The 23,381-nt window shown below is 37.8% G+C and overlaps 1 protein-coding gene across 1 annotated transcript in view; it reads right to left on the reverse strand.

The window, feature by feature from the left end:
- UBR1 (ubiquitin protein ligase E3 component n-recognin 1) overlaps positions 1 to 23,381 on the reverse strand; it is a 157,124-nt gene that overhangs the window by 69,737 nt on the left and 64,006 nt on the right. The window contains exons 13-25 of the mRNA XM_062205754.1: positions 23,230 to 23,329; positions 22,526 to 22,654; positions 17,798 to 17,978; positions 14,876 to 14,937; positions 14,157 to 14,267; positions 13,023 to 13,088; positions 12,693 to 12,794; positions 10,214 to 10,277; positions 7,921 to 8,045; positions 4,769 to 4,821; positions 3,643 to 3,745; positions 2,186 to 2,234; positions 1,653 to 1,807 (exon numbers count right to left, since the gene is read on the reverse strand). Coding sequence (XP_062061738.1) covers positions 1,653 to 1,807; positions 2,186 to 2,234; positions 3,643 to 3,745; positions 4,769 to 4,821; positions 7,921 to 8,045; positions 10,214 to 10,277; positions 12,693 to 12,794; positions 13,023 to 13,088; positions 14,157 to 14,267; positions 14,876 to 14,937; positions 17,798 to 17,978; positions 22,526 to 22,654; positions 23,230 to 23,329 — 1,300 coding nt within the window. The remainder of the gene's footprint in view (positions 1 to 1,652; positions 1,808 to 2,185; positions 2,235 to 3,642; positions 3,746 to 4,768; positions 4,822 to 7,920; positions 8,046 to 10,213; positions 10,278 to 12,692; positions 12,795 to 13,022; positions 13,089 to 14,156; positions 14,268 to 14,875; positions 14,938 to 17,797; positions 17,979 to 22,525; positions 22,655 to 23,229; positions 23,330 to 23,381) is intronic.

Below are 23,381 nucleotides of genomic sequence, written 5' to 3' on the forward strand. Positions count from 1 at the left end.
AATAAGAAATCTTTTAAGATTGGGCTTCTTCAGGTAAATATATTTTAAATGGAGGTTGAAAATAGGCAACTTGATAGGTAAAAATGGGTAAAGGTTATAAATAAGCAGTTCACAGAAAGATAAATGATGAACATACATAGGAAAAAAATGCTCATCTTCAAGTAAAGAAAAGTGATTTGAAACAAGATCACCCTATTTTTTACTTATTAGAGGGGAAAAATTTTTCAAGTTTAGTAAAATACAGGACTGGCAAAGGTGTTGGAAAATAGTACTTCTCACCATAGTGGTAATAGAAAGTAAACTGGTATAACATTTTTGGAGGTCAATCTGACAAATCTATAAAAAATGTAAAGGTATAGAGCTAGCAATAGAATAAGAGAGATACATTCACTTATTTGTTATTTGTACAAGGATGTTCATTTTAGTGTTCTATGTTACAGCAAAGACCTAACAACAACCTGAATGTTTATTAATTGACTACTTAAATGCATTACAGTATATTCATATAGTAGAATACACATCAAGAATGGGGTAGACCTCCACTGCTAATGTGGATAATTTCCAGAACATGCAAAACTTTAACAGTGCTTATTTCACATGTAGGCCACTAAGACACAGGGAGAAAAATTTTAACATGCTTTCAAATGTATCTCTATTGTTTCACATTTAAATATTGCATGTATTATATTTACTAGAGTTATAACAAAAAATGAGATACACACATAGCAGATGTATAGAGCAACAGTATCTAAGGAAAAAAGATTAGTTAGGCAATTGTTAAATGAATATCCAGTGATAATTACTAAAAGTATTAAAATGAAGTAATTAATCTATAGCAGTGTAAAGAAAAAGACAGCTATTCCCACAAGCTAAGCTAATTCTCATAACAACTCTATGAAATAATTCTATTTGTACCCTAATGAGAAAATTATTATTTGCTCTATGTAGAAGTTAGAGAATTCACAATCCAGTCCTAGACCTGCCATCAAATCTTTACTGTATTCTTTATAATAAAACAAAATATAAATATAATAAAATATGAAAAATCATGATCTAAAAATGATATGCCAGTTTATTATTTGCATGGTGAGTTTTTTTTTCTGTTTTTTTGAATTTTTAAAATCATAAGTGGTTCTGGGGCTGATACTATAGTGCAGTGGATAAAGACACCACCTGTGCCGACATCCCATAGAGACACCAGTTCAAATACTGGCTGCTCCATTTCCAGTCCAGCTTACTGCTAATGCACCTGGAAAAGCAGTAGAAGATGGCAAGTGTTTGAGCCCCTGCCACCTACATCAGAGACCAGGAAGAAGTTCCTGGCTCCTGGCTTTGGCCTGGCTTAGCCCTGGCCATTGTGGCCAAAGATCTCTCTCTCTCTAGCTCTGATTTTTAAATAAATAAATAGATAAACAGATAAATAAATGAACAGTTAAATAAATAGATAAATAAATACTTAAAAAAAAAACAATAAAAATGAATGGTTCCCAAGAGTAAGGATGCTGAAAACAGAAGAATGTATCACTAAGGAAATCTGTACCAGGTATGGGTACTCTTGATGAGCTTCCAACTGAAATTAGACCAAAGATTTTTTTCTAGGTCCCCGAGAACTCTAGGACTCAATGTAGAGAAAATATTTCACATAGACATACCATTTGGAGCATTCCTTCAGTCCACAAGTTAGAATCTGGATCTACTGCCCGTTCAAATATGGTCCTGAGAATGTACATCATGATATCACAGTTGAGAAGGTTAATCACTTTGCTGAAAGCAGGGCAGAAGTCAGGAGGTGATGGTGGTGGCAATGCTACAGTGGGCGGAAAATGGATGGGAAAAAAAACAGGTACATTTTTATTTGGGTTATCCTACATATTAAATTACAAATGTCAAAAACACTAGATTACATACACTACATATGATTTTTGATGCTTAATAACATCAATGTTAAGGGAAATGTAAATTACTGTCAGCTGATCAAAATAAACCCCATTTGCTATCAATTGTAAATTTTATCACCAATTATACATGCAATATTTTAATATGTGAACAAAAAGCAAAAAGCTCTGTTCACTTCCTTCTAGTTGTCTATTCTCAAAATCCAACAAAAACAAAACACTATATGCTTTGCTGACACAAAGCCAAAGAAAATAGTCAAAATAAGTCAATTCAGAATTTCACTTTTTACCTTCATCTTTGTTTTCTTGTTTTCTCCTTTTCTTCTGCATATGTTCAGCCTGTTAAAAAATAACATATCATTAAATATACTGCTTAGAAATCTTGAAGCAAATGCAGAGAGGAAAGAATCATCCATCTACAAGGATACTTTATATACTGAAGCATATATTTAAAATGCTACGTTGTCTTAGAAACCAAATTGCCTACCTAGGAAAGAACACCGAGAAATAACTGACAAATAGCCTTCTTTAGAAATATTTACCTATGGGTGAGCACTGAGCCTAGGAACATAATCTTGTCCTGTATCACAGTGCCTGGGTTTAATCCCAGGCTCCAGTTCCTGCTTCCTTCCAGCTTCAAGCTAATGGAGACCTTGAGAAGCAGTGTTGATGGCTCAAGTAATTGGGTTCCTGCCATCTATGTGGGTATCCCTGGATTGAGTTTCAGGTTCTTAGCTTTGGCCCAGACTCAGACACAGCAACTGTGGGTTTCTGGAGACTGAACCAGCAAATGGGAGTTTTGTGTCTTGCTTGCTCTCACTGCTTCTCCAATAAATAAATAACTCTTAAATAATTTATCTACTGGGGTTGGCGCTGTGGCATAGAAAGTTAAGCCTCTGTCTGCAGTGCCAGCATCCCATATAGGACAGCATCTCAGCTACTCTACTTCCAATCCAGCTCTCTGCTAATGCGCCTGGAAAAGGAGCTGAGGATGGTTCAAGTGTTTGGGCCCCTGCACCTTCATAGGAGATCTGGATGAAGCTTCTAGCTCTTGGCTTCAGATCAGCCTAGCTCTGGCCATTGCAACATTTTGAGAATTAACCAGTGGATGAATGATCTGTCTCTTTAACTCTGCCTTTCAAATAAATAAAATAAATCTTTAAAAAATTACCTATTTCCTATTACATACAGGGTACTGTGCTAAGGACTGTAAATTATTCATTTTACAAGGATGAAACCAGATATCATCTTAACTACATGATCAAACTTAACATCACCTTTCATGGGATAGACATCACCTAGGTAGTACTCCTACCTAAAAATGTTTTAAATTGAGTCTAATCATGATAATACAATAAGATGCAGAATGAGGCTATTCCAAAAGACAATTAGCCTGTACTTTACAGAAATGTCAATGTTACGAAAAACAAAAAGAGTAAAAGGTTTATCCTAAAGAACCTACAGAAACATGACAACTAAATGATGTATTTGATTATTAAACAAGTTCAAGATGTATGAATGCATCCTCCTCCCCTAAGGACAGATAAAAAGGACATTTTTTATATAACTAGAAAGATCTGAATATTGCCTGCATACAGTATTATTGATGCGATTTCAATTTCTTGGGTATGACAATGCTCCTTAATAAGAACCGTATGAAAGTATAGAACAACAAGGAAATTTTCTGTGGCATTAGAAAGGATAAAGCATTTTAGGCTAATTCACTGAAGAGACTATTTTTTCCTACCTTGCTATGCTGTGTTTTAGAGTAATGATAAAAGTACATGTTGAAGTCCTTTAATGATTCATCTTTCAATTCATAAACTCCATGGCCTGATACACCTGGTTTCCTAAGTAGATGGAAAAATACAGAAATGTTCTTGAAGTATAAAATACAAACAAAATAAGAAGCTAAAATTCTAAGATTTTCAGACTGAAATGATAAATTTCATTACAGTAGTAAAAACTAAAAACACTGCAAACAAAAAGTTCTGATGATAGTTAAGTTATATATATATTTTATTATTATGAAATACAAACACATTTGGGGAAGTTTATTTTATACTATCTAGATCTGATCCCATGCCTTATTTAAATTCCTAAGATTTCTTTTATAGCCTCTGAAACCTAAAGGTTGCCTATTCAACTAAAGCACATTGCATTGCATAAGGTCTAATCTAAAATGGTGGGAAAAGATAATATTCCCATCAAGTTGTAGATGAAAATACAGTGTTGAATTCCCTATACAGTACTATAAAGAAAAGCATCAAGATCAAAAAGAGTACACCATATTTGTTCTAAACATCAAATAGCTTTTGATTTCTATTCAATTCTTAAGTCAAATATTACACTCAACATTATTAGAAGATAAGACAAGGTATACCCTGTTTTAAGAGTTATTTGAAACTAGTGATTTATCTATAAACTAAATACTATAACAAGTAGAAATTTACTACCAGTATTAATCATTCAAATATCAAGTTAATCCAATTAAAATTTTATTCCAATCTATATGTCTCAAAGAATGAAAGGATTGTAAAATACTATAATTCTGCTAGAGAAAAATCTAAAATTGGCAAACAAAATAAAATATTCTATAGAATAAGAGAAATCATGACTATGAATTAATGGAAAGAGACTTTGGAAAGACTTACTATCTAAATTATCTACTGACACAAATGGGTATTTCTCATTCATTTGCCCAAAAAACTCATTTATTCAACTATGCACATCCCACTCTAATTCTCTCTACTCTGTAGTCCTTTCTTATTCTTGGGAATTCTGGCAAGATATTCAGAGTTTCTACAAAGTATCAAGGGTATAAGAACAATGATCAATTTACCTTAGAATAATCATAAATATTAAGCACTTACTTAAATGTGGCCACTTTGTTTATGACGTTCTCTAAGCCCGTTTCATTATTTTCCTGTTGAAGCAATATTTTTATTTTTACCGTCATATAATGACTTTCTGTTAAAGCAAACTGAAATACATTTTCAACTGCATGTATGACATATTTTGTACACAATAATAAGAGATTTCAAATATAAAAATATTAAATCTAAAATCAATTAGCTGTATTTTGAAGGACCAATGTTTAAGAGAAAAGATCTATGTAAAACTGCTTAAAAATGAAATGCTGGGGCTGGCACTATGATGTAGTGGGCAAAGCCACTGCCCACAGTGTAGGCATCCCATATGGGCGCTAGTTTGGTTCAAGTCCTGGCTGCTGCACTTCCCATCCAGCTCTCTGCTATGGCCTGGGAAAGCAATAGAAGATGGCCCAAGTCCTTGGGTCCCTGCACCCACATGGGAAGACCTGGAGGAAGCTCCTGGCTCCTGGCTTCAGATTGACACAGCTCCGGCCATTGTGGCCAACTGGGGAGTGAACCAGTGGATGGAAGACCCCTCTCTCTCTCTCTCTCTGCCCCTCTTTCTCTCTGTGTGTAACTCTGACTTTCAAATAAATCAATCAATCTTTAAAAAAAGAGAAAGAAATGCCATTCAAATTTGCTTTCACATTTATCTATAACTCCCAACACACACATAAAGCATTACGAATAGTTCAAAATATTTTTTTTTATGTAGTACACTCATCATCCACATCATTTAAGCATATACCCATGCTGTGCTAATCCCTCAAACCAATTTAACAATAAATGGTATCCAACTAGTAATACACCACAAAAAACATGTGTGCTGAGATACTTGAGATATCCTCAAGTATGTTTTTTTCTGATTGGCCTGAACTTTTCCTTGAAGATGGAATACTGTTTTTTTATGAGGTCATTTAAAATTAGGATAAGGACCTAGCCAAGCTACTTATAGATTCTTACAGTCTTGGAAAAAATTAAGAAATTAAACCTATTTTTTAAAAGAACAGAGATAAGGTAAGCAGCAAAAAGTCCTAATACTTTTATTTATTTATTTATTTATGCAAGGCAGAGTGGATAGTGAGAGAGAGAGAGAGAGAGAAAGGTCTTCCTTTTTGCCATTGGTTCACCCTCCAATGGCTGCTGCGGCCAGCACATCGTGCTGATCCAAAGCCAGGAGCTAGGCGCTTCTCCTGGTCTCCCATGCGGGTGCAGGGCCCAAGCACTTGGGCCATCCTCCACTGCCTTCCTGGGCCATAGCAGAGAGCTGGCCTGGAAGAGGAGCAACCGGGATAGAATCCGGCATCCCGACCGGGACTAGAACCCGGTGTGCCGGCGCCGCAAGGTGGAGGATTAGCCTGTTAAGCCACGGTGCCGGCCTATTTATTTAATTTTTTGCAAAGCGTGGTATACATATCACTAGCCACATGTGAAATTTTTTAGGTATCACATAAAATTTTTAGAGTTTTAAAAAATTATTCACTTGTTTTTAATATGCACTAAGGAAAAATAATCCAGGATATCAAGCCTACTATTCCACAGCTATGCTGAGAAATATTTAAGAAAAAAAGTAAGTTGACATTAACAATGTATTAATAATAAAACAGGTAGATGGATATGCAAAAATTATAAAGGTAATAGGCCAAATGACTACAATTTGAGAACCAATTAATAATGAAACTGGAAAAAGATAAAAATAATTTGGGAACAGAAACAGAAACAACCAGTAGTCAAAGCTTATCTCTATCTTCCTGAAAAACTTTGACAGCAACAGGTGAGTATAATTATTTTAAAAATCACTGTTTAATTTATATTCAAATCTTAAGGGAAAAATATAAGATGCAAAACCTTTAGGACTGGGGATGGTGTTGTGGTATAGTGGGTTAAGCCACTGCCTTATAACACTAGCATCTCATATAAGTGCTGGTTTGAATCCTAGCTGCCCCACTTCTGATACAGCTCCCTGCTAAAGGGCCTGGGAAAGTAGTGGAAGATGGACAGAGTTCTTGGGCCCTTGCCACCCACATGGGAAACCAGATGAAGTTTTAGGTTCCTGGTTTCAGCCTGGCCCAACCCTAGCTACTGCAGCCACTGAGGAGGGAACAGCAGATGGAAGTGCACTCTCTCTCTGTAACTCTGTCTTCCAAATAAGTAAATAAATCTCCAAACAAAAACAAACCCCTTTTGGACTATCACTTCAATATCTATATATAAAAACATAAATACTATCTGTGGTGGCCATTAGAATCCACCTTGTAGATTTCCCATTGGGAAAGTAAACAACCACGTGCCTCAGCTGCTGTGCTCTGGTCACACCACGGCCAAGCTTCTTAGGAGCTTCCAGACAATAAGCAAGTCAGAGACACAATGCAGGGACACATAAGAAAGCACCAATGCTCAACAGTCCAGAATTGTTCCATTTAATCCTCCTTTTTCTTTCACCAGGAATATGACTTGTGTAAAACTCTGACAATTCCCGGCTGTCTCCACTCTCATCATTTTTGCTAATAATAAAATCCATCTTTTTTTTTAAAAAAAAAGATTTATTTGTTTATTCAAAAAGCAGAATTATAGAGAGGCAGAGAGAGAGAGAGATCCTCCATCTGCTGGTTCACTCCCCAAATGGCCTCAACAGCCAGAGCTGAGCCGATCGGAAACCAGGAGTCAGGAACTTTTTCTGGGTCTCCCACATGGTTGCAGGGGCTCAAGGACTTGGGCCATCTTCTACTGCTTTCCCAGGCCACAGCAAAGAGCTGGATCTGAAGAGGAGCAGCCAGGACATGAACAGGTGTCAGCTCCAAACCATTAAGATTTTATTACTGGGTCAGGTGCCATGGTGTAGTGGGTAAAGCCACCGCCTGCAGTGCCAGCATTCCATATGGGTGCTGGTTCAAGTCCCAGATTAACATACTACACACACAGTCTCAGTATTTCATGAAACCTCCTTTTTCTCTGGAGAAATACTAGTTTAAGCAAACAAAAAGTCAAAGTTTCACCCAGAAATAAATTTTGTATCACTAGAGGATGAGTGGTGATTGACTTACATAGGGTTTTCTGCTAGACAAATTGTTTCTGAAATTTGAAGTTGCTTCCAATTCAAGAAAAAAATATCCCACCTTCAGATGAAGAGAAAAAAACAAGATTGGACTTACATTCTCTGGCAAATTTTTGGCAATGGCACTGTGGGGCATGGGTTCAATACAAAGCAGGTGAATAATTTCTCTCATTGTGACCTCTTCTTTAGTCACATTTCCTACTCCAGGCACATAACGCTCACCTAATACAAACAATGAAAAGAAAAAGTAAACTGATTAACTGCTTTCTATTAAAACATCTTCCCACCAGGAACACTTGTATATAGAACACTGCATTAAGTCCATAAGAAGAGACTGAAAATGATTTGGACATGTTCCTAAATCTGAACAAGAGTCTGTTCCAAGACAGGGAGAATACTGAAGTGACTTGGGGAAGAATCCAGGCTGTGTCTTAACTTACTTATATACACATACACATACATATACATACACATACTCACACATTATAAACCAGGCCCCTCAATTAAATTAGCATGTGTTCCTAATCCAGAAAACAAGGCAGATGGCATCTGAATGAGCAGTGGCCATCACTGAATAGCTTTTCTTTCAAGATCTTCCTCAATTTTGTCTCTACTTGTTATTTAAGAAACAAAGTGAAAACTGAAAAACAAAATACTTAAAAATGTCCTCATGGGTTAAATGACAAAACAGTAATATGTATCAGGAATGACTGGTGTTGTCAAAGTGCCCACATGGTCAATTTTCCATTTTTCATCACAATAAACTGCCAAATGGAGACAGGAAATGGCTAAATAAATTATGGGAACTTAGCTGGATGCCAACAGCATCTAACTCTAATTGCCTTAAGAAGAGTTACAGCATCTTTTACATTGACTCTTAATACTACAACATCTGTATGAAGACCTAGGATATATATAAGGTTACAAGGAAAGAAATGCCTTATCTGAGAGATTTGATGAATTATATACAAATCTGTCAGAGAATAACTTCGTTAAGTGAATTTGTTTCCAACATACTCATCTTTATATTTGTACAGTTATTTTGTGACAGAATTTTTTTTTTTTTTTTTTTTTGCCAGAAACAGTATTCCCTAGATTTTTAGTGCTAGAAGGAACCTTAGGGATCATGTCGATTACATCTACAAATAAATCAGGAATCTAAAACCCAAAGAACATAAGTGGAATGCTCTTGATAGCTGACAGCAAGGCCAAGACTAGACTTAAATTCTAATTCCATTATAAAATCAGAGATTATAATTGTTTTAAACAAAAATTCTGAACTTATACTCAAATATACCAAGAATTAACTAAAAAAATCAAATCACATAGGAGAAACCCAATAAATCTGAGTATATATAACAGCAGTAAAATAAGAGTAGCAATAACAAGATAACAAAAAACAAAATAGCAAAAATAAAGTACAAATTCAAAATTCATAGTTTTCCAGAGACAAACATAAAAATTCTCTATTTTTAAATTTGATAAAGTATATAACCAATGTCAAAATATTTTACATATTTTAATCTGTCCATTTTCTCTCATCAGTTTCTTACTGGAATATTCTGGACAGAAAGAATTAGCAGCCTGGAAGATCTATGTCTCACATAACAATAAAGACTTACCACACTTTCTGCTAAGATTAGCAGGTAGTCTATCAAAAATATTTCTGATGGAACAGCAAGTAAAATGAACTCACTTTTAAAGATTTAGGTAATAGCTAAAATCCTCACTAGGAATTAAAACAAGTGCCTGGTATAGTAAAATAAATAACAAAGGCCAGAAAGAGAAGTTGAGAACAAGATGATCGCAATAAAGTGTGCCCAGCTGATGAAGTTAGCAGATATTATGATATAGTATATATCTATATTCAGTGGACTAGAATCTGTAACTGTTTCTGCAAGGAATACCTGATTTCATCTGAATTATAACACACATTTCTAAAGGTCAATATCATAGTAATTTGAGAGATATTCTTTTGGCAAAGAATATTCTTTTCCCTTTCTCTAAGTTATCTTCACAAAACTAAGAACAGCCAAGTAATTTAACAAAATGAAACAGTGAAAATATATTTTACTTAGATCTGTTATGTTTAAATTTCATACATATCTAAGGTTTTTAACACTAAATGAGATCTTTTAAATCTACATTTGTATCTGAGATAATTATATACCAGATGTCTAAACAAGTCCAAACAACTACAAATCAAGTATTGAAAAGTAAAAATACAAGATCTGGCTAAGTTTTAATCATATCTGTCACATTAAATTCTAACTAATATTCTATGCTATATGTGGAATAGAAGTAAAATGATTAATTATATTACTATTGAGGTTCTCTCTAAAGAGTAACCCATGTTCTGTTTCAAAACGTTTTCTTTGTTTTAATCTTACCCACAACATAGATGAGGACCTGAAGCATTTCTTCTATTAATGTATTATATTGTTTAATCAAATCCTATAGAATTGAAACAGAATAAATTAGTTACATAAGAACTAAAAACTTCCACAAAACATGCATTTCTGGATCTGACTCATGGGCTGTCCAGTCCAGGACTTTCTTTTTTACCAGCAACAGATAGTTTTAATAAATAGTTTCCTTGTTTGATAGCAAACTCAACAAAGTTTGCAATATCCTGCACATAAGAACTCAGCAACAACTGCCAAATACTCTTATTATTTCCATAATCACCATTCTCCATAATGTCTTAAGCCAACAAACTAATTCTAATCTTTAACTCTTCCTCTACTGCTAGCTTCTTTCTTACCTGAGTTAGCAAGACTTCAAATAGATACCCAACAGTGAGAGTGAGAGTACCATTCCCTAATACATCACTCATTTAAGTACCGTATCAAATCAGATATTCAATTGGTTTGTATTTTATAGTCTACTTTTGGCCTCTGTTAAGACTTCTAATTTGAAAGAATAAAGTAATGGAACTTTACAAATTCAAAGTAGTTAAGAGCTACTTTACAGGTGGGTACTTTAAATATTAAAATTGGGGGAGGGCAGCTATTGTGGTACAGCAGGTTAAAGCCACTGCCTGCAATGCTAGCATCCTGTATTGGCTGTTCCACTTCTGATCCAGCTCCCTGCTAAGGCACCAAAGAAAGCAGAGGAAGATGGCTCCAGCATTTGGGCCCCTAACACCCATGTAACCCTAGTCTCCTGCTTTGGCCTAGCCCAGATCCAATGGTTTAGGCCACTTGGGGAATGAACCAGCGGAAGGAAGATCTCTTTCTCCCTATCTATTGCTCCGTCACTCTGCCTTTCAAATAAATAAAATAAATCTTTAAAATAAGTAAATATTAAAACAAACATTATGAGACAAATTACAAACTGTGAAAATCTAACAAATGCAGTTAGAAATGAGTTAATATTCTTCCTAAATATGAAACTTTTTCAAAACCAGAAAAAACGTAAATGACAATAACAGAGAATTCATTGCCAAAAGAAAAAAAAACAACTGTGAATAATGAAACCATGGTTAACTTCACTGATAATTAACAAACTGTTAAAATATCATCTTTAGGGGGCCGGCGCTGTGGCGCAGCAGGTTAAAGCCCCAGTCTGCAGCGCCAGCATTCCATTTGGGCGCCAGTTCGAGTCCCGGCTGCTCCACTTCCAATCCAGCTCCCTGTTGATGGCCTGGGAAAGCAGTAGAAGATGGCCCAAGTCCTTGGACCCCTGCATCCACGTGGGAGACCCAGAAGAAGCTCCTGACTTTGGATCGGAACAGCTCCGGTCATTGCGGTCAATTGGAGAATGAACCAGCAGATAGAAGACCTCTCTCTCTCTCTGTATCTACCTCTCTCTGTAACTCTGTCTTTCAAATAAATAAAATAAATCTTTTAAAAAAATCATCTTTATCGATCTATAAAGGTTTAAAATACCATGCCATTACAGATGAACACAGAGAAATGATTTTTCTGAGAGTAATTAGACAATTCGTATTTTTTTTTTGAAACTTTAGTTCATTTATTTTTTTTTGACAATACGTATTTAGAACCTTAAAAGAGAGCATGCTTTTTTATCCACTGAATCCACTTCTAAGAATTTATCTTTAAAAAAAAAAATCAGAGAAGTGTTTTAAACACTAGGAAAAATCTCTTCAGCAGGCGACTACAGTATAATTCATTCATACAACACAGTATTACACAGTCATTAAAAATGATGCAAAAATGATATACTTGTAAACTTAATCACAGAAACCCATCACAATATTTTGTGAAGTATAAAAAGCAGATTAAAAAACAGCATACACAGAATACACTATTTGTTTAAAAATGAGACGTCAACTTTAAATGTGATCATGTAACTTTTCTTCTCTTTGCTACCTATATATTTTAATTTTCAAGAGTAAAAAAATATGTGTACCTATCCATGCTACTGTATATATGAGATTTAAAAAATGTATTTAAATGCTTATTTTCATGTACTTTAAAGGCAGAGAGAGAGAGAGAGAAGAAGGAAGGGAGGGAGAGAGAGAGAGAGAAAGAGAGAAAGAGAGAAGAGAAAGAAATCTTCCATCTGTTAGTTTACTCTTCAAATTCCTACCACAGCTGGGGCTGGGTAGGCCAAATCCAGGAGCCCAGAACTCCATCCAGATCTCCCATGTGAGTGGTAGGGCCAAAGCACTTGAGCCACCACCTGTTGCTTCCCAAGATACATTAATAGGAACCTGGATTGGAAGCAGAGCAGCCAGCACTTGAAGTGGCACTCTGGCTGGCAGAAGATGTAGGTGCCACAGGCAGTGGTTCAACCTGTTTTGCTACAACACCCACTCCATTTGTGTGATTTTTAAGAGGTTTACATAAACAAACTTTAACATTTCCTTTGGAATTAATTTTCCTATCAGTTTCTGTTGCTTACCTGGTCTTTTGTGGATATGGTCTTGTTAAAAGCCTCAGCAAGTTCATACCTCTGAAGTACCAATAGCAAGAACTTGTTAGGATCCATTAAAGAGGCACCAATCTGTAAAAAAGATGCTGCATCACTTTCCTGAGTAATAAATGAAGAAATACTTTGTGTCTGGTTACACTGTTATAAAATTACTCAATAAATTTTCAAAAGACAACATAGCAGTTTCCTCTATTTCTATGATATATGCAGTTTAATGGGAAGAAAAATTTAAGTAGAGTTAAAAAATAATACAATATCCTCTCATCACAAAGAGTATTTTAAGGTAACTTAACGGGATACCTGAAGCATGATGATATCTTTATCATACATTTCTTCTCTGCACTTAACATCTTGGTAATAAAACACCTATAAAATAAAAGGTAGATTAGAAGCTAAGAGAATTATTTCCAACAAAGATCTCAACAAAGCTCTTCTTAAAACTCTCCTAAAGCTAGAACGCTTAGAACTCCTTAGTGATAAAAAAAAGAAGTAAGTTGTAAATGTCTGAATCATCTTACAGGATTTGTGAGGATAAACTAAGTATGGCATCAAAGAACATGAAATTGAAAAATGGTCTATATTGGTCATTTCCCTTGGCATGTGTAACAAAAAAAAATTATTTACCCTTTAGTTTAAAATGCCTACTTCCATAGAATTAAACAAATTTCTACATTAAATCCTAACACCATTTTTTCCCAGGTAGTAATTTACAAGTCATATTTTCCACCTTTCAGGAAAAGCACTTCTCTGTGTTTACTCTAACAAAGAAGGGACAATTTCAAGGTAGCACTTGATTAAGATAGATAGTGGAAAGAATAAAGGCCTCTAAGTAAGATACTCTTAAGAAAAGAGCTACTAAAGGGGAGGTTTCTGGAGATTCTGCTGGCTTTTACCTATTCAGTTCACCAAGGTGCCCTGGTCTCTTATTTTTTTTTTAACATTAGGAAACAACCATCAGAGCTTTGGTGAACGAAGCTTCACAATTTGCTCTCACCCTCATGTCATGGAGCTGCTACTACGCACAGCAATCTGTCAAGGCATTTGTTGGAAAAACACGTTTCTGAACAATCAAGTACACAATGAAAAGATATGATCAGGCACTTACAGAACTAGAAGTGTAAAAACAACACACAATCATAGGGTTACAAGAAGGGTTGTGGGATCTTTCATTTTGGTATCTTTTCCCCCTCAAAACATGTTCTTCCTTCCCAGGTAGCATTAACAGTCTGATCTAAAATGCACAGTGCTCCGTCTTCTCCCCCTCAACGCCAATACCTCACCCTGGTCTCTTCTAGTTCTGATAGTATAAGCAGTAAATAGTATAAAAAGAGAAATGCCTATATGATCCCTGGAACATTCACATCTAAGAGTTTATCCAAGAGAAAAGAAGCAAATTCATAGCAAAATCTAGAGATACAGTAGATCCTACTGTACCTGGCTAATGAGAGAGAGTCCATTTCTTCGCCACATCTCAGCAACAACCTGGGCAACCAATACCAGACAACGCAAAGGATATTCCACTAGTACCTCTATGTGAAAATCCTCCTGAAACAAATGAGTTCAATTACATTATTTCTTTTTTTCTTTTTTAAAGATTTTATATTATTTGAGAGGCAGAGTTACAGAGAGAGGGATAGACAGAGAAAGCTCTTCCATCTGCTGGTTCACTCTCCAGATGGCTGCAATGGCCAGAACTAGGCCAATCTGAAGCCAGGAGCTTCTTTCAGGTCTCCCACATGGATGCACGGGCCCAATGATTTGGGCCATCATCCACTGCTTTCCCAGGCCATCAGCAGAGAGCTGGATCAGAAAAGCAGCAGCCAGGACATGAACTGGCGCCTATATGGGAAGCCAGTGCCGCAGGCAGAGGCTTAGCCTATTACACCACCGTGCCAGCCAAATTAAATTATTTCTTACAGAGCTCACTTATGACTGTGCACATTTTTTAGTTTTCTCATCTGTTAACTGGAAGGGCTTGAACCACATGACTTCAAACTCCTTGTGATTCAAATATCAGTGTGATATTTTACAGTTATTAACTATGATAGACTGGTAAATTAGGTGAGCTTCCAAATATTTTATTTCCCACTCATCAACCAAGAAGTATTCAGAAACAAAACAAAAGCAAATCAATAATTAATAGAGTCACTTACAAAAGGCACAAATTCATGTAGTCTTGAAACGGCACCCAGCCTGCTTAAACGTACATGAAGACCTAAAATTCAAAAAAAGAGAAAATGTGAAAGCAATTAAGCCTATTCAATTCGTTTAGTAGTTAACTCATCAAATTTGTCAACTTGAGTGATTTGAATGTAAATTTAGAGATGACATTCTACCATGTAAACTTAATGACATCTGATTTTAAAACTATTACCAACATACATGGGGTCTTCAAAAAGCTCATGGGTTGGGTGTGGTAGGGCTCAATGCGGCTCAGTAGTTAGGCTGTCCCTCAGGATGCATGCATTCCCTAACAGAACGCCAGTTTGAGTCACAGCTGCATTGCTGATGACTCAGCTTTCTGCTAATGCAGAATGGCAGAGTTGCAGACAGGCAAAGGCAGAGAGAGAGGTCTTTCATCCACTCGTTCATTCCCAAACAGCCACAGCAACCGGAGCCGGGCAGATCTGAAGCCAGGAGCCAGGAGCTTCTTCGGGTCTCCCACATGGGTGCAGAAGCACAAGCATTTAGATCATCTTTCACTGCTTTCCCAGGCCATAGCAAAGAGCTGGATCAGAAGCAGAGCAGCTGGGTCTCGAACTGGTGCCCGTATGAGATGCTGGCCCTGCAGGCATTACCTGCTTTACCGGCTTTACCTGCTATGCCACAACGCCAGCCCCTAATGAATTTTTAGAATGAGTGGAAGATGGCTCAAGCGCTTGGCCCCTTCCACCCACATAGGATTCCTGGATGGAGTTCTTGGCTCTTGGTTTCAACCTGATCCAGCCCTGGCTACTGCAGGAATTTGAAAAGTGAACCAACCAATGGATGGAAGATCTCTTTTTGTCGTTTGTCTCTGTCTCTGTCATTCTGCTGTTCAAGTAGATGAAAATAAACTTTTTTTTTTTTTTTTTTTTTTTTTGACAGGGAGAGAGAGACAGAGAGAAAGGTCTTCCTTTGCCGCTGATGCACCCTCCAATGGCCGCCGTGGCCGGCGCGCTGCGGCCGGTGCACCGCGCTGATCCCAAGGCAGGAGCCAGGTGCTTCTCCTGGTCTCCCATGGGGTGCACAGCCCAAGCACTTGGGCCATCCTCCACTGCACTCCCGGGCCATAGCAGAGAGCTGGCTTGAAAGAGGGGCAACTGGGACAGAATCCGGTGCCCCGACCGGGACTAGAACCTGGTGTGCCGGCGCCGCAAGGTGGAGGATTAGCCTGTTAAGCCACAGCGCCGGCCAATAAGTTTTATTTTAGAAGATGAAAAGAGTTCAAGAGATGAATGGTGGTGATGGCTGTACAACAGTCTGAATATACTTAATAGCACTATACACTTCCAAAGGGTTAACATGTTAATTTTTATGTTATATATATTTTACCACCATTAGCTTCAGTAGGGGCCAGTGTTATGGTGTAGTGGGTAAGGCCGCCACCTGCAGTGCCGGTATCCTATATGGGCACTGGTTCAAGTCCCAGCTCCTTCACTTCTGATCCAACTCTCTGCTATGGCCTGGAAAACAGTGGAGGATTGTCTGGGTCCTTGGGCCCCTGTACCTGCATGGGAAGACCTGGAGGAAGCTCCTGGCTCCTGGCTGCAGATTAATGCAGCTCCGGCCGTTGCAGCCAATTGGGGAGTGGACCAGCAGATGAAAGACCTCTCTCTCTGCCTCTCCTTCTCTCTCTGTGTAACTCTGATTTGCAAATAAATAAATAAATAAATAACACTTCAATAAAGTTTTTTTAAAAAAGACCAACTAGGGTTCGCATTGTGGTACAGCACGTAAAGTAGCCGCCTGCAGTGCTGGCATCCCATATGGGCGCCAGTTCAAGTCCCAGCTGCTCCACTTCCAATCTAGCTCTCTGCTGTGGCCTGGGAAAAACAGTAGAAGATGGCCCAAGTCCTTGGGCCCCTGCAACTGTGTGGGAGACCCGGAAGAAGTTCCTGGCTCCTGGCTTCAGATCAGCTCAGCTCCAGCTGTTCCAGCCACTTGGGGAATGAAACAGCGGATGGAAGACCTCTCTCTCTTTCTCTCTCTCTCTCTCTCTGCCACTCTGTAATTCTGTCTTTCAAATAAATAAGTACATCATTTTTGTTTTTGTTTTTGTTTTTGTTTTTTTGACAGGCACAGTTAGACAGTGAGAGAGAGAGACAGAGAGAAAGGTCTTCCTTTTTCTGTTGGTTCACCCCCCAAGTGGCCACTATGGCCAGCACATTGCGGCCGGTGTGCTGTGCCGATCCGAAGCTAGGAGCCAGGTGCTTCTCCTTATCTCCCATGGGGTGCAGGGCCCAAGCACTTGGGCCATCCTCCACTGCACTCCCTGGCCACAGCAGAGAGCTGCACTGGAAGAGGGGCAACCAGGACAGAACCCGGCACCCCGACTAGGACTAGAACCCAGGGTGCTGGTGCCGCAGGCGGAGGGTTAGCCTAGTGAGCCACAGCGCCGACCCAATAAGTAAATCTTAAAAAAAAAAAAAAAAAAAAAACAAACTGATAAAGGATGAATTGACATGGAAATTCAAGATTAAAGGAAATAATGATTTCATTCTTTCGGTGGTGAAGAAACAGTGACACAGACAAAACACTAGAAAAATTAGGTAGAAAGTGGCATTAGGAGCCAGCAGTAAGATTTGATCACATTTAACTCTGAATGAGAGATGAGTTACCAAGTTAGCCCTAATGTGTATACTGTAGGGATCCATTAGTTGACCAGAATGAAAAAAAGCTTAGGTAAACAAGCACCCTTAGTCAGCTGTTCTGGTGATAGCTCCTTAAAGGAGAGTGGCAGCCTTAACTGCAGTGTCTGATTGGAGTATGTCTGTATATATCAAGCACAGAACCAGAACAGAAACGATTTTACTACTCAGAACATGTGAAAAACAGTGACCAGAAATATCCAAAAAGCAAAAAACAAAACTCACCAGCAAGGGTCCTAGAGAGTGGCAGATGTATGCTTACAAGATCCTCAGATACTCTGTAGGACTTAGTTTCCAACATATGACCACACAATTGCACTACTGTCTTGCTACCTGATAGGAAACTTGTACTGCACCTCATCACAGCTCTGTGACATTCTTTATAAGCCACTAGTAAGAGTTCTTCCTAAAAGGAAAATAAAAATGCAAAAAACATTGACAAGTTACTTTACCATTCAGCATTCAACACTTACTAAATATGAGTGCAAAATTGTTCCATGTAAAACTAGGGCTACTTCAATAGGATGTGCAAACCAACAGGAAAGATACACATACATATATACATATAATGAAAGTAAAATTTTGTAAGTACTATTTAAATAGCACAAACTAATTGCCTTAACAAGGCAAAGAAAAGGATCACAAACAATTGGTAAAATATATCTGTGAAAGCAGCTTTTGAGCAGGTTCTAACAGAATATGCAAAATTTAAGTACAGGGAAAGATGAAGAGAAGGTAGCATTCCAAGCAGAGATGTGGAACAAAGATAAAAATAAAGGAAAACTACAATTCTTGATCAGGCAGTGGAGAGGAATAAAAACTAGATAAATCAAAGGATTTACGGATGGAATTAATGAACAATCTAGCTAGAAATATGCCTTGGCATTGCTATGTGAATACACTAATTGTGTCTAACATGTAATAATGTAGTCAACACACTGCTTCAAAAATTATTGTATATGAAGTTAGGAGATAGGAAACCTATAGGAAGCCCACTAAAAGTATAGATGTAAAGCCTAAGAGTCAAAATTAGAATGGGACAATTAGGACAGAAACAAATAAACCCACAGACAATAAATTAGGAATTTAAAGTACATTTGGGATTAAGAAGAAACATTTGGGTAATTATGGCAGGAAGAAAAAAGAATCAAAGGTCACTCATAAGACAGTTATTTCTCACAATTATCTTTTTTAGGATTTGAGGGGCTGGCACTGTGGCGCAGTGGGTTAATGCCCTGGCCTGAAGCATCAGCATCCCATATAGATGCCAGTTAAAAACCCAGCTGCTCCACTTCCAATCCAGCTCTCTGCTATGGCCTGGGAAAGCAATAGAAGATGGCCCAAATCCTTGGGCCCCTGCACCGCATGGGAGACCCAGAGAAGCCTCTGGCTCCTGGCTTCGGATCAGCGCAGCTCCAGCCGTTACTGCCAATTGGGGAGTGAACCAGTGGATGGAGGACCTCTCTCTCTCTCTTTGTAACTCTGACTTTCAAATAAAATAAATAAATCTTTAAAATAAAATTTATTTGAAAGTGTTGCAGAGAGAGAAGGAGAGACACAGAGAGAGGTCTTCTATCCACTGGTTCACTCCCCAGATGGCCACAACTGCCAAGGCTAGGCCAGGTTGAAACCAGGAGCAGGTGGCAGGGGCCTGAACACTTGGGCCATGCTCTGCCACTTTTTCCAGGTCATCACCAGAGAGCTGCATTGGAAGTGGAGCAGCCAGGACACAAAAAAGGTACCCATATGGGATACCAGTGCCACAGGTGGCATCTTTACTCACTATGCCACAATGCCAGCCCCCAATTATTTTTATCTTGAAAAAGGAATCCCACAGTCAAATAAATACTGGGAACATTCCTTTTAGAAACTATCATACTAATTAAAGGATTTGAAGAAGTATAGTAGCTTAGAAAAATTCTTTTTTGGGGACCAGAGCTCGGGCGTAGTAGGTTAGGCATCTGTTTGTAGCACCGGCACCTGATATGGGCAATGGTTTGAGTCCCAACTGCTCCACTTCCAATCCAACTCCCTGCTAATGTGCCTGGGAAAGCAGTGGAAGATGGCCCAAGTGTCAGAGCCCCTGCACCCATTTAGGAGACCTGGAAGAAGCTCCTGGCTCCTGCATTTGGATCAGCCCAGATCTGGCAGTTGCGCCATTTGGGGAGTCAATCAGTAGATGGAAGACCTTTCTTTCTGTCTCTCTATCTTTCTGTAACTCTGAACCTTAAATAAATTAAGTAAATCTTAAAAAAAAAAAATATGCTTTGCTTTTGTTCAACCTCAAATTTCCTAATCTTACATGAAATTTTTTTCCTCTCAAAACACCTGTTAGTATCAAACACAGAGAATATAGTGGCTTTAAGACTTCCTATATGGATGAATATATTACTAGTACTGTCATTAATAGAAAAAATCAAAATGAGAAAAACACAAGTTGCAAGTGGATGGAAATGAGGACAGATCAATTTAAGATACTCTGAGTTTGAAAAATCAGTTTAAGGTCTAAGTAGGAATACAAACAGAAGTGATACCACAGCTTGGAGTCATTCCTATGAATATTTAATTAAATGGAAGAAACAAAAGATTTGTAAGAAAAAGAATATTAAAGAATGTCTCATTTAGCAGAAAGAATGGGGAGAAAGGGACATTAATGACTGAAATGAACAATCATTAATAGGAGTATGATATTGTAGATTTGTAACAATTAGAAAAAAGTTGAAGAAGATTAAGGTACTCAAGTGAAACCAAGAGAATCAAGGAAGATAAGGACTAAGAAAACATCTCTAAATTTGGCTACTAAATTGATCCTTTGAGATTTTTTTTTCCTAAATGTAGTTCCTATTGATTGTTAAGGGCAGAATCAGACACTAAAGAAATATTAGGAGCTAGTGAGCGATGATAGTAATGTAAATATAAATGATTGAGAAGTTTAGGTGATAAGATGATGAACAATACACACTTGATTCCCTCGCCCAACAATTATGCATGTCCCTCACAATGATGAGGGGAAGAAAAAAACACGTGCTACCATTGCTGGACAATATTTCCTGTCTTTTTTATTCTATAAAGCTAGTTGTTAAAGTATATTGAGGGGCCGGCGCTGTGACGTAGTAGGTTAATCCTCCCCCTGTGGCCCCAGCATCCCCTATGGGCATTGGTTCTAGTCCTGGCTGCTCTTCTTCCAATCCAGCTCTCTGCTATGGCCTGAGAAAGCAGTAGAAGATGGCCCAAGTCTTTTGACCCCTGCATCCATGTGGGAGACCAGGAAGAAGCACCTGGCTCCTGGCATAGGATCGGCGCAGCTCTGGCAGTTGCGGTCATTTGGGGAGTGAACCAACAGAAGGAAGACCTTTCTCTCTGTCTCTCCCTCTCACTGTCTGTAACTCTACCTCTCAAATAAATAAATAAATCTTAAAAAAAAAAAAGTATATTGCATCTGTGAGTGTGATTGTCACTCTGAATCTGTGAACAATTGCTGGTGGTGGTGAAGGGAAAAAGAAAACAAAGAGAACATAGTTCACAGAGGTAGTAAAGTAAGTAAGAGAGCTCTATTATGGTTGTTTTTAAGGAGAGAGGAAGGGCCGGCACCATGGCTCACTTGGTTAATCCTCTGCCTGCAGTGCCAGCATCCCATATGGGCGCCGGGTTCTAGTCCCGGTTGTTCCTCTTTCAGACCAGCTCTCTGCTGTGGTCAGGAAGGCAGTGGAGGATGGCCCAAGTGCTTGGGCCCTGCATCCTCATGGGAGACCAGGAGGAAGCACCTGGCTCCTGGCTTTGGATAGGCGCAGCACCAGCCATGGTGGTTATTTGGGGAGTAAACTGCCATTTGGGTGGGGGGGGGGTTAACCAACAGAAGGAAGACCTTTCTCTCTGTCTCTAACTCTGTTTAAAAAAAAAAAAAGGAGAGAGGAGTCTTGTGTATTTATAGGAATAATAGTCAAACAGTGGGAAACATAAGTGGAGACAACTTGAAGAGGCAAGGTAGAGGCACTGTGCCTAAAAAGAGAAAAAAAGGAGACCAACAGTTGAGGGTAGAGAAATTTAGTCAGCGAATAGATTATGGTGACAGGTATACTGAAACTGGAGATGAAGGAATTTGACTCAGATAATGTCAATTTTCTGTGAAACGAAATTAATGAGATCCTCTTCCTCAAAGGGAATCTGGGGAAGGACTGTGTGATCAGAGAAATTTATGATCCACAATGTCGCTTAAGGAAATACATTGACACTAAATATTTTTTTTTTTTTAAATTTATTTACTTATGTGAGAGACAGACAGAGAGCAAGCAAGTATGTGCTTCTATCTACCAGTTCAGTCTCCAAATGCCTGCCAACAGTCCCCCACTGAGGCCAAAAGCAGGAAGCCAGGAACTCAATTCAGGTCTCCCATGTTAGGGTAGCAGCAGCCATTACTGCTTCCTGCCAGGTCCTGCGTTAGCAGAGAACTAGAGTCAGGAGCTGAGCAAGGCATCAAACTCAGGCACTCCAATATGGGACATGAGCATCCTAACTTCTGTCTTAACTGCTGTCTACACCAAAGGCCTGCCTCCAGTTCTATATTTTGAAATTAATTTTCTTAATAGTTTAACATATACAACAAAACCCTGACGGAATAAATATCCATCCCTTTCCATTCTTGAAATATTTTAAAGTCCTTATGTTCCTATTACCACATTACTGATACTTATTTTCCAAAAAATAAATGTGTATGTGACTATAAATATATTTATATTTTTAACCCTGGTATTTTTCAAAATAAGCAAAACTATCATAGGGCATGTTTTCTAATTAAGTGTAAAAGACTGAATTTTCCTCCTAAATTCAGAAAGACTAATACAAATATGTAAGACACTACATAAAAATTTTCATAAAAAAGCTGTTAAATAAAATCATACTACTCGTAACAATTACAGCCCTTAAAAAGGCATGGAACCCACTGATAAATCTTACATCACAAGCACACCATTCTTGGAACATGAGTAAAATATTCTTTAGTTGCATCTGTATAGCAATGGCAGCCTCCCAATCAGGATCTACTTCAATGTGTTGCCCAACCTGTCTTCTGATTTCTTCCATTCCCTGCAAGAAGATTAGTCAACATAAACATACATGGCCCTCTTTCTTTGCGCCTCTAGTGACAAAATACAAAGCTGTCAGGATTCATATTCATATATGCATAGTATTTTAACGTGTTTGTTTCAAAAGGTCAGAACATATAGTTTAATTCCCAGTCCTCAGGGGTACAGCTTAGAAGTAGAACATATGATTGCAAATCCCAGCTGTGTGTGGAATTTCTAGCTATTTTTATGAAATATTTCTAAGCTCCAATTCCCTTGTACATAAAAGGAGAATAATAACCATAACAAGAGTAAGACTATAAGGCTCAAAAGAGAAAATGCATGTAATGTGCTTAGTACACAGTTATCACATGGTAAGCATTCAGTACATATTAAGAGCAGCAGTAAACTAAAACTTATAGAAAGATCCATTAGAGCAGCTGTAGGTCAGTGTTTAAATCTTATTTCTACTTTGTTAGATAAATTCTTTCTCAAATAAAAACTGTAATGTACTTTAAAAAGAAGATAAAACAGATCAGGTTTTAAATTTTTTTAAAATAAATTTCTTTTACTATTGATATAAAAGAATTATCATACCTGCATACAGGTAAGAATCTTCAAAAAAGATCGAAAACCTTCAAGGAACTGCATTCTTAACCTTTCTGTCCATACTGTGGGCTTGCTGATCAGTATATACCTATGATTTCAAGAAAGAAAGAAAGATTTTACTTCAGTATTCTAAGGTAATT

The sequence above is a fragment of the Lepus europaeus genome, chromosome 11 (assembly GCF_033115175.1).
Source record: "Lepus europaeus isolate LE1 chromosome 11, mLepTim1.pri, whole genome shotgun sequence".
Taxonomy (NCBI): Eukaryota; Metazoa; Chordata; class Mammalia; order Lagomorpha; family Leporidae; genus Lepus; species Lepus europaeus.